This window comes from Micromys minutus (genome assembly GCF_963924665.1).
Source record: "Micromys minutus genome assembly, chromosome: 15".
NCBI lineage: Eukaryota > Metazoa > Chordata > Mammalia > Rodentia > Muridae > Micromys > Micromys minutus.
Genome location: NC_137984.1, coordinates 57311300 through 57327289, shown reverse-complemented (window position 1 = coordinate 57327289; position 15990 = coordinate 57311300). Strand labels below are relative to the sequence as shown.

The 15990-nt window shown below is 39.3% G+C and overlaps 1 protein-coding gene across 1 annotated transcript in view; it reads right to left on the bottom strand.

Annotated features, from left to right (window-relative positions):
- LOC308430474 (arylacetamide deacetylase-like 2) overlaps positions 1–5998 on the bottom strand; it is a gene marked incomplete at both ends in the record, with an annotated part of 58068 nt that extends 52070 nt beyond the window's left edge. Inside the window, one exon of the mRNA XM_080929606.1 lies at positions 5849–5998. Within this exon, the coding sequence (XP_080785732.1) occupies positions 5849–5998 (150 nt within the window). The remainder of the gene's footprint in view (positions 1–5848) is intronic.
- Positions 5999–15990: the final 9992 nt, after the last annotated feature.

Sequence of the window (15990 nt, the reverse complement as noted above, 5' to 3'; positions counted from 1 at the left end):
ATTTCTTGAATTTCCTCAGTTTCTGTTGTGATGTCTCCCCTTTCATTTCTGATTTTGTTAATTTGAGTACTCTGTGTCCTCTAGTTAGTCTGGCTAATGGTTTATCATTCTTGTTGATTTTCTCAAAGAACCAGCTCTTGGATTTATAGATTCTTTGTCTAGTTCTTTTTGTCTCCATTTGGTTGATTTCTGCTCTGGGTTTGATTATTTTCTGCTGTCTACTCCTTTTGAGTATATCTGCCTTTTTTTCTAAAGAGTTTATGTATGCTGTAAAGTTGCTAGTGTATGCTCTCTCCAGTTCCTTTTTGGAAGCAATCAGAACTATGAGTTTTCCTTTTGGTAGTGCTTTCATTGCATTCCATAAGTTTGGGTATGTTGTGTTTTCATTTTTATTAAATTTTTTAAATTTTTAATCTATTTCTTTATTTTCTCATTGACCATGTTAATATTGACCACAGAATTGTTCAGCTTCCATGTGTATGTGAGATTTTTGTTGTTTTTATTGTTATTAAATACAAACCTTAGTCCATACTGATCTGATAGGATGCATGGGAATATTTTGATCTTGTATCTGTTGAGGCCTGTTTTCTGACAGACTATATGGTCAGTTTTGGAGAAGGTGCCATGAGGTGCTGAGAAAAAGGTATCTTCTCTTGTTTTAGAAAGAGATATTCTACAAATTCTGTTATATCCACTTGGTTAATAACTTCTATCTAATAACTTAGTTTTACTGTATCTATTTAGTTTCTGCCTCCATGATCTGTCCTCTGATGAGAGTGGGGTGTTGAAGTCTCCCACTATTATTGTTTGTGGTTCAATATATGCTTTAAACTTTAGTAGGATTTATTTCACGAATGTGTGTGCCCTTGTATTTGGAGCATGGAGATGTTCAAGTTTGAGAATTCATCTAGATGGATTTTTCCTATGATGAGCTTTTATACTTTCGGTTGAAAAGTCTGCTGTAATTCTAATTGGTCTGCCTTTATATGTTACTCGTCCTTTTTCCCCTTATAGTTTTTAGGATTCTTTCTGTTTTCAACATTCGTTGTTTTGACTATTATGTGTCAGGAAGAGTTTCTTTTCTGGTCCAATGTATTTGGAGTTCTGTGGGCTTCTTGTATGCTCATGGTCATCTTGTTCTTAAGGGTAGGGAAGTTTTCTTCTATTATTTTGTTGAAGATATTTACTGTGCCTGTTAGTCAGGAGATTTTACCCTCTTCTATGTTATTATTCTTAGGTTTGGTCTTCTCATTGTGACTTGGATATCCTGGATGTTTTGGGTTAGAAGCTTTTTGGTTTTTGCATTTTTTCTAACTGTTGTGCCAAAGTTTTCTTTGTTGTCTTCTGCCCCTGAGATCCTCTTTTCCATATCTTGTAGTGTGCTGGTGATGCTTTCATCTATGATGCCTGATTTCTTTCTTAGGATTTCTATCTCCAGGCTTGTCTCTTTTTGTGTTTTCTTCATTGCTTCTATTTTCATTTTTATTTTTTATCTGTTTGTTTGTATTTCCCTGTAGTTCTTCGAGTGACTTTTGTGTTTCCATTTTAAGGGATTCTAATTGTTTATGTGACTTTTCCTGTAATTGTTTAAGGGAGGTATTCATGCCCTTCTCAAAGATCTTTATTATTATCATCATAAAGTATGATTACAAGTCTAAGTCTTGTTTTTCCGGTGTGTTTAGCAATCCACTACTTGCTGTGGTGGGAGAGCTGGGTTTGATGTTGCCAATGTTGCCAAGTTGTCTTGGTTTCCATTACTTAGGTTCTTTCCCTTTTCTCTTGCCATCTTGTTATCTGTGATTATAGGTGTTCTTGTAGTCTCTGACTGGAGCCTGTCTCTCCTGTGGGTCTGAGGGCCCATGGACTCAGGAAGAAGATTTCTTCTGGGTGTTTGGCTCTTTTGGGGAAGGTAGTGAGTTCTGATGGTAGTTACTTTGTTTTGTCTCATTGGTTCAGGTGGGAGAGCTTTGGTGAGGCTGTTTTGGGAGCTCAGCCATTTTCAGGTGAGTCCTGAGTCTTGATAGAGGTCACCTAGCCCTGTCTCTGGGTCAGAAAGGACCCAATCCAGAGTACACCATGCTATCTGTTCTCTGGGAGCTCCAGGCAATCCCTTCCAGGATAGCCGAGAGCTTAGGTGGGAAAGGGCTTGCAAGGCTGTTCTAGGGTCTTAGCAGTCTGCAGGTGTGTTCTGAGTCTTGATTGTGGTCACCTGACTCTCTTGCTGGGCTGAAAAAAAAAAGCATTTAAGTGAAAGGCCAGGAGTTAGGACCAAATTTCCATACATGAGTTCAAATAGTAAAACTTGGAAAGATTGCTTTGGGAGAGCTTGTAATCTAAAAAGAATCAGAGGTAGGAGTTTCCCCCAGTCAAGGTGCAATTCCTATGACAGCTTGACAATGGTAGTTTTTAAAGAGTGGTTAGTTTTTTCTACCTTACCTGAAGATTGAGGGTGGTAGGGAATATGAAAATGCCAGGGGATGTTTAGTGCATTAGACACAATTTGAGAGATTTGGGAGATAAACTCAGGACTACTGTCTGACTGGAAGGAAACTGGGACACAAGATCAGAGAATAATCTCTCATAGGAGGAGATCAGAGACTGTCTGAGCCCTTTTGTTAGTTGTGGGAAATGCCTCTACCCAGCTCAAGAAGGTGTCTACTTAGTCCAGGAGATACCTGGAATGTTTGACAGTGGGTATGTGGATAAATTAAAATTGTCACTCAGTTCCAGGAAGAGAACTCAGGCCCGATGGGTAGGAAAAGGGGTACTACAATATTTTGAGTTGGAGGCTGACATCTGGCAGATTTTGCAAGAAGCAGTGATAGATTTAAGAAACTTAATTCATCAGAAATAGGCTGTAGGAGGGTCTTAACAAAATAAGACGATGACTGGCTGTTAGAATGGAGGAGTTGGTGAAGATAGGAAAGAGTTTGGTGAGTGTCAGGGGGCAAAGGTGGGGTTGTGGGTTGTAGTGTAAGAATGTCTTGAGAAGGGTGAGATGAGTCTAGGCCTTAAAGGCTGCAACTCTAGCTGCCTTGTCAGCTCAGCTGTTTCCCTTAGAAACAAGAGAATCATCAGTCTGGTGGGATTTGCAGTGGACAATTCCAAGAGCTGTGAGGAGGTGGGAGGCCTTTGCCAATGCCATAATTTGGTTTGTGTTAGTTACTGATCCTCCTTTAGCTGTAAGTAACCCATGATTCTTTCAGATGGCAACATGGGTCAAGAGGATATGGAAAGCATATTTGGAATCTGTGTAGATGTTACAGGATTGTCCTTGGGTCAGTAGAACGGCATGGGTAAAGGCTATTAATTTGGCCTATTGACTTATGTTATGAGCAGGAAGGGTCTGTGCCTCTACCAACTCTATTTCTGACACTATGTCATAGCCAACTCTTCTGGCCCCTTCATGTAGAAAGTAGCTTTTATCTGTATGCCAGGTGTAAATAGCCTGAGGCAAAGTGCCCTTTTGTATGTGTGAAGGATGAGGTAATAGTTTCTCTAACATTTCAGTGCAGGAGTGAGACAAGGATTAAGCATTTGGTCAAGAAAGAAGATTGAAAGTATTAAAAGGCAGGCATGGTTGGAATATGAGTGTGAAGTCCTCTATTAGTTCTACTTAGAAAAAAAAACCCTGGAGGGATATAGAGTCTGTAACCCTTCCTAAGTTAGGAGCTTTGATGGGTTATGAGAAGAAAAGACAGTTATAGTTGACACAAAAGTTGTTTTGTTTTGTTTGACTCTTTAATAGAGTTCAGTAGCTGGTAAGGTACGAATACAGGGTTCCCATTCCTGGATTGTTAGATCTATCTTTATTTTTGACAAGTACATTACAGGTGCAAAAAAATAGTTACCTAGAACTCCAAGAGCAAATCCTTCCTTTTCAGTTAAATAGAGGGAAAAAGAATGAGTCATGTCAGAGAGATGTAAGGCCGAGGCCTTAGGGAGAGCCTTTTGGGGCCTTTGAAAGAACTTGATAACAGGTTTGAGGAGAGGTTCATGGGTAGCACCTAAAGCTGCTTCATATAAGAAGCAAGAAATGAGGGAAAAGGAAGGAACTCAGGAACATAGAAAGCTAATTATTTCTAGGAATGATACAATTTCTTCTTTTATAGAAGGAATGGTTAGAGACTGAATTAGTTTCCTTCTATCTAAGGTAATAGCCTTGTGGATTGGAGTGACCGTTATTCCCAAATAGGTGATCTGAGAAGTAGACAGTTGGACATTAAAGGGTGAGATCCTGTAGCTTCAACTGGAAGGGAAAGTTAGAAGAATGGAGTTATCAGCTTGGCTAATTTTTAAGGAAGGGCTACAGAGGAGAATATCATCTACATAAAGCATAATCTTAGATGTGAGGGGAGGCAAGGATGATAAGTCAGAAGCCAGGGTCTGGCCAAACAGGTGTGGGCTGTCTCAGAACCCCTGAGATAGAATAGTCCAGGTGACTTGAGTAGAAAAGTACATGTCAGGATCTGTCCAGGCAAAGACAAATATGTTCTGTGACCATGTGTCTAGAGGGATAGAGAAAAATGCATCCTTGATCTAGGACTGAGAAATGAGAAGTCCCTAAGGGGATAGTGGGAAAAGAAGTATAAGGATTGGCCACAACAGTATGGAGGGGAACCACTGCAGAATTGATGTGCCTGAGGTCTTGAATCAGGAGATAGGTTTCATTCGCCTTTTTTACTGCTACTATGGAGTGTTAAAGGGGGAAGAAGTAGGGCAAGAAGTTTTTTCCTTAGGATATCAGAAATGATAGTCTTCAGTATCCTGAGACTCTGAGGAGAGACGGAGTATTGAGTTTGGTTATGTAACTGGTAGGGTCTAGTAATTGAATGACAACAGAAGGATGGTGTTTAGCAACAGAGGGTTCTGGAAATCCCAGACTTGGAGGTTTACTTGAGAAGCTGGTAAAGTAAGCAACATGTTTGTGTTAGTAAGCTGACTGGTTAGAAGAAGCAGAGGAGCTGCTGGCAAGCTTGGGTTTAGGTGAATGGGAGAAACAAAGGAAATAAAGGGTCACCACTTAGCTAGAAGATCCCTTCCCAATAAGAGGAACATAAATGTTGGCACTACCTAAAAGGAATGGATGAGAGGTAAGCCCCTAAAATTGCAACTAAGCAGTGGGGTCTGGTGGGGAAGGGAAGGTTGTCATCCTACCCCAACAATAGGAAAATGGGAAGGGCCCCCAAAACAGTCAAGACCAAGTAAGTGGCCCCAGTGTCTAAAAGAAAAGATATGGGCTGTCCACATACCATGATAGCTACCTATGGCTCCTTGATAGTGATAGCAGTGGTTGTGTCAAAGGAGCCCCTTCAGCTATTCATTGCCAAGCCCAGGAGATTGGCTGGAGGGTTATTTGGGCACAATGTCCCTCTATCCTATGTGACATAAAGGCAATCGACAGCCCAATGTTCCTCTCGATGGCACCTAGGACATGGCCCCCTTGGCCTGCAGGGGCTAGAACAAGCTTTCACCCAATGATCTTGTTGACCACATATGTAGCAAATGCCTGGTGAAAATTCATAACTTCTGGCGAAAATACCACCTGTGGAATTATAATTCCATCGGGGATCTTTGTCAGGTACTGCCTCAGATCCAATCAGGTATGTTCCATCTGTTTGATGGATCTCGTCTGCATGTACTTTTGTCTGCTCCCAAACTCTCTGACATTCCTCAGAAAATAAATTTTTAGTAGGGATCATATATGTACATCATGGAAAATCAAACTATAAGATTGGATAATGTATTAGAATTCTTTAATAAAAGTGGATGAGTTGGAGGTGTAGGATCCCAGTCTGCTTTCTATTTGGGAGAATTTATTTAGTTAGAAAGAAACATGGACACGTACTAGCCCATCGGTGCCGGCTACCTCCCTTAGCCGAAAGATTGGTGCTAGGCCAGGCATCTCTGGTAATGAAGGGTTTGGTGGGAGTTTGACTGTGCCCTTGGAGCAGCTGATGGGAGGGGTAAAACTAGGTGCCAAGGTGGAACAGCCCATAGCTGGCACCAGCTTGGAGCCAGTGTGTATGGAGATGGGTTGGTGGTGTGGTGCAGAGGAGGGAGGGAGGGAGGGAGGGAGGGAGGGAGGGAGGAAGAGAGAGAGAGAGAGAGAGAGAGAGAGAGAGAGAGAGAGAGAGAGAGAGAGAGAGCAGGGAATGGCATCAGCTGTGTGTGGGGCAGGTGGCATGTCAATGTCCACACCCATGTGTGACTCTGGCAGAGGAGGGGAGGTGTCTGGAAAGTTTAGAGTAGCCTAGTGGAAAGGAGAAACTGAGACAGTGGTCTGGGTTTTTAGGCGGAGAGGGTGCAGCTCATTAGCTGGGTCAAGATTTGTGATGTCATCTGTGGTATGCCTCATTGCTAACAGGAGCTTGGTGGCACTACAAAAGGAATACAGAGAAGGGTTAGAGCAAAGATAGATAAACATTTGAACATAGGGAACCTCTTTCCATTCACTAGATTTCTAGCAGTATGAGTGAAGGTTTTATAAAATTAACGAGTCTAGGGTGCCATCTTGTGGCCATTTTGAGTCACTGTCTAATGGATATTGAGTCCAAACATTGTAAAGTTGTATCAATTTTGATGTCCTCAGCTGAGGTGTTAATTTTAAAGATTTGAAAATTTCCAGGAAACAACCCAGTGGGGAGCCTGGCAGTATGTTTAGGACCCATAACGTCATCCCAGTAGGTAAATACAATAGCAAAAAATCCCCCTAAGCCCAGAGGTCAGAGTCATCACTCAGACTCCTGGTGGCTGCATCAGGTCTCAGACCTGACAGAGAATGTCCCCATCGGGCCTGGACTTTGTTCTGCAGGAGAACTGGCTGCAAGAGCCCTGGGAGAGAGGAATCATGGGGCATTCCCAAGGAAACCTTTCTGTCCAATGGTCGAAGTCTTATTTTGAACCTTGGCTGTGGAGGACAAACCCTCGTACCCCATAAAGGCTGGCCACACATTATCTAGGAAATGGGGGTCCTCCTAGCCAATTGTAGTGATAAACCTATCAATCTGCCGGTATTTGTGCAAGCCACGATCTGGTATCAGGAAAAAGTGAAAACGTGTTGTTGACCTGCCTAAATGACCCACATGGCTGTAGCTATTGGCACTTGGTGGGCTACGGCAGGCAGCAGCTAGCATAGAAGTCTGGATGACCGGCACTGTTCTAGCAGCAACTCATGTGGTGAAAGACTTTGAGTCCCACAGCTGCCAGCAGGTGGTGTTGATTGAGCAGTGTTGGAGGCATGGGTGCTGAGATGGTGGCGGCGGGGGGTGGTGCAGGTGGCAAGAGGCAATTCCAAGAACCTAAGCAGCAGAAACCAAGGCCACTTGATATCATCAGAACCCAGTTCCCCTTCCACAGAAAGTCCTGGATACACCAACACACTGGAAAGCAAGATTCTGATTTAAAATTACAACTCAAGATGATGTTAGAGAACTTTAAGAAGGTCATAAAGAAATACAGGACGCTTGCCCCTGGAACACGGATAAAGAAGTACACAGATTACTGTCACTGCTCACAGCCGCTGCACTACAGACATGGCCCTGCCCAGAGCCATCAGGAATCACTGCCCCTGTGGCCACAGCCTTCCACTCCATTTGGCTGTCTGCTCCTACCATTGCCCTCTCCAGGTTTTTTTTTTTTTTTTGATGCCTCTTCCCCAAAGACGTGAACCCCAGCCTCTCCGAGCTCAATGGCCACCACCTTCAGGCTGGGGACTGCCCTGGAGGCCACCAAGGAGCCCACGTTGGGCTGAGGTGCCACCGCAGCCGCGGACGTGCTCAGGGACATGGCCCTGCAGGGCCTACTCGAATGGCAGTGGTTGGAGAAGGTGTTGGGAACCCTGGCAGCCACAGGGCCTAAGGACACAGCATGCACCTGCCAGGCCCAGGTCGCCTGTTGCTTTGTGCCTGGTGTGCGGGCTGTGCAGCCTGGGGAAGTCCCTGAGCGAGGCAGAGGCCGAAGGAGCAGCCTGGGCCTTCCTGCATGCTCAGGCATCACCACTGCAGCCGCTGGCCAGGCCACCTATGTGGACAAGGTGCAACTGAGTTTCGAGAGGGTCCAGTGCTGCCTACTGCAGCTTCATGAGAGGGCTGAGTGGAAGGCAGAAGCTGAGCAGGCCACTGAACCAGAGCAGGAGATTGACTGGAGGGTGAAGTGTGTGCAGGAAGTGGAGGAAAAGAAGCAGATTGTTTGCTTGGAAAGTTTTTTGTTTGTTTGTTTGTCTGTTTTTTCCCCCAAGCCCTTTTCTCTGAGGTAGTGTCTCTTTTTGTCCCTGAGAAGAGTTTCCTGTATGCAGCAAAATGTTGGATCCTGTTTGTGTATCCAGTCTGATAGGCTATGCCTTTTTATTGGAGAGTTAATTCCATTGATGTTACGGGATATTAAGGAAAAGTGATTGTTGTTTCTTGCTATTTTTGTTGTTATAGGTAGAGTTATGTTTGTGTGCTTTTCTTCTTTGGTGTTTGTTGCAAGACAATTAGTTTCTTGATTTTCCTAGGGTGAAATTTCCCTCTATGTCATGGTGTTTTTCATCTATTATCTTTTGTAGGGTTGGATTTGTGGACAGATATTGTGTAATTTGTTTTTGTCCTGGGATATCTTGGTTTCTTCACTTATGGCGATTGATAGTTTTGCTGGATATAGTAACCTGGGTTGGAACTTGTTTTCCCTTAGGCTCTGAATCATGCTGTCCACAATCTTCCAAGGTGTTTTCTCTGTTCAAAAGTCTTGTGTAATTCTGATGGGTCTGTCTTTTTATGTTACCCGCCCTTTTTCTCTTACTGCATTTAGTATTCTTTCTTTGTTTTGAGCATTTGTTGTTTTGACTATTATGTGTCAGGAAGAATTCTTTTCTGGTCCAGTCTATTTGGAGTTCTGAAAGCTTCTTTTATGCTCATGGCGATCTCATTCTTAAAAGTAGGGAGGTTTTCTTCTACAATTTTGTTGGAGATATGTGCCTCTTAGTTGATTTTCTTTGCCCTCTTCTATTGCTATTATCTTTAGGTTTGGTCTTCTCATTGTATCCTGGATTTTCTGGATGTTTTGCCTTAGAATCTTTTTGATTTTTGCATTTTCTCTTAGTGTTTTGTCAATGATTCCTGTGATATCTTCTCCTCCTGAGATTCTCTCCTCCATCTCTTGTATTCTGTTGGTGATGCTAGCATCGCCTCCAGATGTCTTTTTTATGCTGTCCAACTTTAGGGATGTCTCCATCAGTTTATCTTCATTGTTTCTATTTCAGTTTTCAGTCCTATCACTTGGTTGTTTGTGCTTTCCTTTAGCTCTTTAAGTGCTTTTGTGTTTCCTCTTTAAGGGCTTCAACTTGTTTGCGTGTGTTCTCCTGGCTTTCCTGTACTTCTTTAAGTGTGTTATTTATGTGCTTCTCAAAGATCTCCATCATCATCATGAAATATGATTTTAAGTCTAAATCTTGTTTTTCTGATGAGTTTGGATATCCACTATTTTTGATGATGGGAGAACTGGGTTCTGATGTTGTCAGGTTGTCTTGGTTTCCCATTTCATAGAGTCTTGTTCTTGCCTTTTGCCGTTTTGTTATAAGTGATCTTGTTGTCTCTGACTTCAGCTTGTCCATCTTGTAGGTATGTGGGCTGGTGGCCTCCAGAGGAAGATTGTTTCTGGGTGTTCCTCTCTCAGAGCTGGTTGTGAATTCCAATGACAAAGCCCAGTCCTGCTGTAACTGGACTGCATCTGGCTTTGGGCCAGAAGTGTGCACTTCTAGGCAGAAACCCTGCCTGTGACTGAGAGTTCTGGGAGCCCTCTTGTGGGGTAGAACATGGGCAGAAGAAGTTGACTCATGCTTCTACTTTAAATGGAAAGTGCTCCTGCAGCTCTGCCAAGCTCACAGGGACGTGTGGGAGGACAGCCAGCTGGTCCTGATGAAATTGGGCTGGGTCTGAAGTTATTTTTTTTTTTAATCAGCCCACTTTGAGCAGTCAATTCTATCAAATAAACCTGGGCTTACTAAAAATTACAATTTTAAAACAAGTAGATTGTAGTATAAAGGGTTTGAGATATTGTTTCTATTGAGAGAAGAGTAAAATAGGATATGTCTTTGCCCTCAGAGCATCTGTAAGCTTCACCAGGCCTTCATTAGGGTCGGTGATTCAAAAGCAATTCATGATCATTGATTAGATAATTCAAAGATTTTAAAATTAGAAAATCTTAGACAAAAGTATTGGTAGTTTTCTTTAAGTAGAAATTTATTTCGATCAAAATTGCACAAAATGGTACAATTTCATGTAATGAACATGTAAAGTATATTACTAAAGTTCCATGTAATGAACACGTAAAGTATATTACTAAAGTTCCATGTAATGAACACGTAAAGTATATGACTAAAGTTTCATGTAATGAACACGTAAAGTATATGACTAAAGTTTCATGTAATGAACACGTAAAGTATATGACTAAAGTTTCATGTAATGAACACGTAAAGTATATGACTAAAGTTTCATGTAATGAACATGTAAATTATATGACTAAAGTTTCATGTAATGAACATGTAAAGTATATTACTAAAGTTCCATGTAATGAACATGTAAAGTATATGACTAAAGTTTCATGTCATGAACATGTAAAGTATATGACTAAAGTTTCATGTAATGAACATGTAAAATATATGACTAAAGTTTCATGTAATGAACATGTAAAGTATATGACTAAAGTTTCATGTAATGAACATGTAAAGTATATTACTAAAGTTTCATGTAATGAACATGTAAAGTATATTACTAAAGTTTCATGTAATGAACATGTAAAGTATATTACTAAAGTACTATAATTCTTAAGACAAAATAGTAGTACAAACATTTTGCCCCTTCTCCTTTCTTGCCCACATCTCACTATGTTCTGTTATAGATTCATAACTAAATTGAGCTGTCTCAGTTTTAACTCATTTTTAAACACTAAAATATCCATTAATTTTTCAATTATTCACACTCATATTAAACAATAATATTCAGAGAGTCCTTATAATTTTTAAAAATTTTAAGATTTGTCTACATGTTTTATGTAGCTTAATACTAACCAAACAACATTAAAATATTATATTTTTCAGTAAAGAACAAAAGTTGCCTAAAATAACTATGGAATGCTTAAACTTGATATACCGTATTGTACTCTTTATTTATTTATTTATTTATTTATTTATTTTTAGTTTTTAGATGCGGAAATAATGGTTAACTATAATGAGGGAAGCAAACTATCATTGCTATTTAGAAATTTCTCAAATGTAATTAATTTTATTTACTTTAAAGAGGTAGCTGCAAACAGGACAGTACTGAACTTTCTAGTTTTTGCTACTTCATACTGTCAGTCAAAATTCTTTAAAATGCTTCTGCACAAGTCTAAAATTTTGTAAACTAATTTCTGCAAGTATAAGCTATTTTTTCTCCAACATCATCATGGGTTTAAGAAGTACAGAATAATCCCAGAAGGTCATAACATAACTAGCATATATTCACCTTTCTAGAATATTGTTGAAAATTTGAACAGCAAACGTAATAAATTACAAAGAGCTGTTATTGGAAAGTTTCTTAAAATTTAAATTGTTCTGGCATTGCTTCTAATTTAACTGTACCCAGGAACAATCCTAATATACATTGTTTTTGTTAATATGCCAAATAAAGCCCAACACTACTCAGATATGATGTTAAGTAGTAACAAATTATTCTTTTGTAACCACTGCTATATTCATTAAATTGGCTTAAATGAGAACTATAGAAGTAAGTTGAAGAAATTATAATCATTACTATAATATTTATAAAATCAAATAGTAACAAAATTAACCTTTAAAGCTCTTTTATAGTTCTTTTATTAATAATAATAGAACTTTAACTTACTATATATACTTCTTAGAAAATTAAAAAAAAATAAGTGCTTCTCTTTATGCAGTATATACACTTATTATTATTATTAAATATTTTCCATAATTACATTACAAATGTTATCGCCCTACCTCCCTCTTCCATATGCACTCCAAACTCCACCAACTTCTGTGAATATGCTTTCATTCTCACCTAGTGAGTCTAGCATTCCCTTACACTGACCAAATAAGTCTTCAGAGGACCAAGGGCTCCTCCTTCTACTGCTACCAGACAATGGAAAAAAAAAACTTCCAAGGAAATAGCCCCAAGAAGCAAGCTGTAGTAGCCATGCTAATACAAAATAAAGTTGATTTTCAACCAAAAGTTATCAAAAGACATAAGGAAGGACACTTTTTACTCTTTAGAGGGGAAATTTGTCAGGAGGAACTCTCAATCCTTAACATATATGCTCCAAATACAAAAGCACCCACATTCATAAAAGAAACCCTACTAAAGCTCAAAAACGACATTGTGCCCCACAAAATAATAGTGGGAGACTTTAATACCACAATCTCAACAATAGACTGATCAAGGAAAAAAAATGGACAAGGACACTGTAAAACTACAACAGATAACTACAAAACAAATCATCTTAAAACAAAAGAATACACCCTCTATTCAACACCTCATGGAACCTTTTCAAAAATTGAGAACATAATTGGTCACAAAACAAGCTTCAATAGACATAAGAAGATTGGAATACTTCCATGCATCCTTTCAGATCACCATGGTATAAGGCTGGTCTTTAATAACAAGAAAGACAACAAAAAGCCCATATACATATGGAAACTAAACAGTGCTCTATTAAACAATAGCAGGGTCAGAGAAAAAATAAAGAAAGAAATTAAGGATTTTCTAGAATTCAATGAAAATAAAAACACAACATACCCAAACCTATAGGATGCAATGAAAGCAGTACTGAGAGGAAAACTCATAGCCCTAAGTGCTTCCAAAAAGTAACTGGAGAGAGCTCACATCAGCAACCTGACAGCACAGCTAAAAGCCCTAGAACAAAAGGAAGCAGATATACCCAAAATAGTAGACGGCAAGAAATAATCAAAATTAGGGCAGAAATAGACCAAACAGAAACAAAAAGAATCATTGGAAAAAATCAACAAAACAAAGAGTTGGTTCTTTGAGAAAGTCAACAAGATTGATAAACCCTTAGCTAGACTAACTAGAGGGCAAAGAGAGAGTATCCAAATTAACAAAATCAGAAATGAAAGTGAAGAAATAACAACTGAAACTGAGGAAATTCAAGAAATCATCAGATTCCCTACAAAAGCCGATACTCAACAAAGCTGAAAAATCTGGAGGAAATGGATGAATTCCAAGACAGATACAAGAAACTAAAGTTAAACCAGGACCAAGTAAACCATCTAAACAATCCCATAACACCTAAAGAAATAGAAGCAGTCATCAAAAGCCTCCCAACCAAAAAAAAAAAAAAAAAAAAAAAAAAAAAAAAAAAAAAATGCCAGGTCCAGATGGGTTCAATGCAGAATTTTATCAGACATTTATTGACTACATAAAACCAATACTCTCCAAACTATTCCACAAAATAGAATCAGATGGAACACTACTGAACTCATTTTTTGAGGCTAAAATAACCCTCATTCCTAAACAACACAAAGACCCTACAAAGAAAGAGATCTTCAGACCAATCTCACTTATGAACATTGATGCAAAAATACTCAAGAAAATACTGGTAAACCGAATCCAAGAACATATCAAAATGAACATTCAACATGATCAAGTAGGCTTCATCCCTGGGATGCAGGGATGGTTTAATATAAGGAAATCCATCAATGTAATCCACCATATAAAAAAACTCAAAGGAAAAAACCACATAGTCATCTCACTAGATGCTGAGAAAGCATTTGACAAAATTCAACACCTCTTCATGTAAAAAGCTTGGAAAGAACAGAAATCCAAGGCTCATACCTAAACATAATAAAAGCAATATACAGTAAACTAACAGCCAACATCAAAATTAATGGTGGGAAACTTGAAGCAATCCCATTAAAATCAGGGACTTGACAAGGCTGCCCACTTTCCCACTGCCTATTCAACATAGTACTGGAAGTCCTGGCTCGAGCAATTAGACAGCAAAAAGAAATAAAAGGGATACAAATTGGAAAAGAAGAAGTAAAAACATCACTATTTGCAGATGACATGATAGTGTACTTGAGTGACCCCACAAATTTCACCAGAGAACTCCTACAGCTAATAAACAAGTTCAGAAAAGAGACTGAATATAAAATTACCTCAAACAAATCAGGAGCCTTCCTCGACTCAAAAGACAAACATGTGGAGAAAGAAATTAGGGAAAGGATAACCTTCACAATAGTCACAATCAATATGAAATGCCTGGGGTGACTCTAACTAAGCAAGTAAAGAATCTGTAGGACAAGAACTTAAAACCTCTAAAGAAGGAAATTGAGGAAGATCTCATAAAATGAAAAGATCTCCCATGCTCATGGATTGGAAGGGTCAACATTTTAAAAATGGCCATTTACCAAAAGCAATCTACAGATTCAATGCAATCCCCACCAAAATACCAACCCAATTCTTCATTGTGTTGGAAAAAGCCATTTGTAATTTCACCTGGAATAACAAAAGACCTAGAATAGCAAAATCCATCCTCAACAACAAGAAAACATCTGTGGGAATCACTATCCCCAACCTCAAGCTATATTACAATGCAATTGTGCAAAAAGCTGCATGGTACTGGTACAGAAATAGGAAGGTGGATCAATGGAATAGAATAGAAGATCCAGAAATGAGCCCTCACATATATGATCACCTGAATTTTGACAAAGGAGCTGTAAACATTCAATGGAAAAAGGACAGCCTATTCAACAAATGGTGTTGGTCTAATTGGCACACAGTATGCAGAAGAATGAAAAAAGACACTCACTTTCTTATCTCCTTGTACAATGCTCAAGTGCAAGTGGATCAAAGATCTCCACAACAAACCAGGTACACTGAAACTCTTAAATGAGAAAATAGGGAAATCCTTAGAACACATAGGCACAGGAGAAATTTTTCTGAACAGAACACCTATAGCTCATGCTCTAAGGTCAAAGATTAACAAATGGGACTGAATGAGATTTCAAAGTATCTGGAAGACTAAGGACACTGTCAAGAAAACAAAGCAGCAGCCAACAGAGTGGGAGAAGATATTTACCAATCCCACTTCAGATAGAGGCCTAATATCCAAGATATACAAAGAACTCAAGAAGCTAGTCACCAGAGAATCAAACAACCCTATTAAAAAATGGGATACACTGCTAAACAAAAAGTTCTCAACTGAGAAATATCGAATGGCTGAGAAGCATGTATGGAAGTGCTCGACATCCTTAGCCATCAGGGAAATGCAAATCAAAACAACCCTGAGTTTCCACCTCACACCAGTCTGATTAGCCAAGATCATGAATTCAGATGACAGAAGATGCTTGCGAGGATGTGGAGAAAGAGGAACACTTCTTCACTGTTGGTGGGGTTGTAAACTGATACAACCACTCTGGAAATCAGTCTGGCAATTCCTCACAAAATTGGCCGTAGTACTACCTGAAGACCCAGTTATTCCACTTCTGGGCATTTTCGATAAAGATGCTCCAACATACAACAAAGACACATGGACCACAATGTTCATAGCAGCTCTATGTATAATAGCCAGCAGCTGCAAAGAACCCAGATATACTTCAGTAGATGAATGGATACAAAAATTCTGGTACATTTATACAATGGAGTACTACTCCGCTATCAGAAACAATGACCTTATGAAATTCTTAAGAAAATAGATGCATCTAGAGAATATCATCCTGAGTGAGATAACTCAGTCACAAAAGAACAGACATAATATGCAGTCATTGATAATTGGATACTAACCCCAGAAAGCTCTGAACACCCCAGAAACAAGTCACAGACTGTGTAAAGTTCAAGAAAGAAAAGAAAAGAAAAGAAAAGAAAAAAAAACATTATGTTTACTCCTTACACACCAAGAAAACTTTGACTAATTCCAGGTTACATCCTGTTTTGCATGTACATTGTGCTCATTGTGACTGAGGAATATCGAATGGCTAAGAAGCATCTAAAGGTT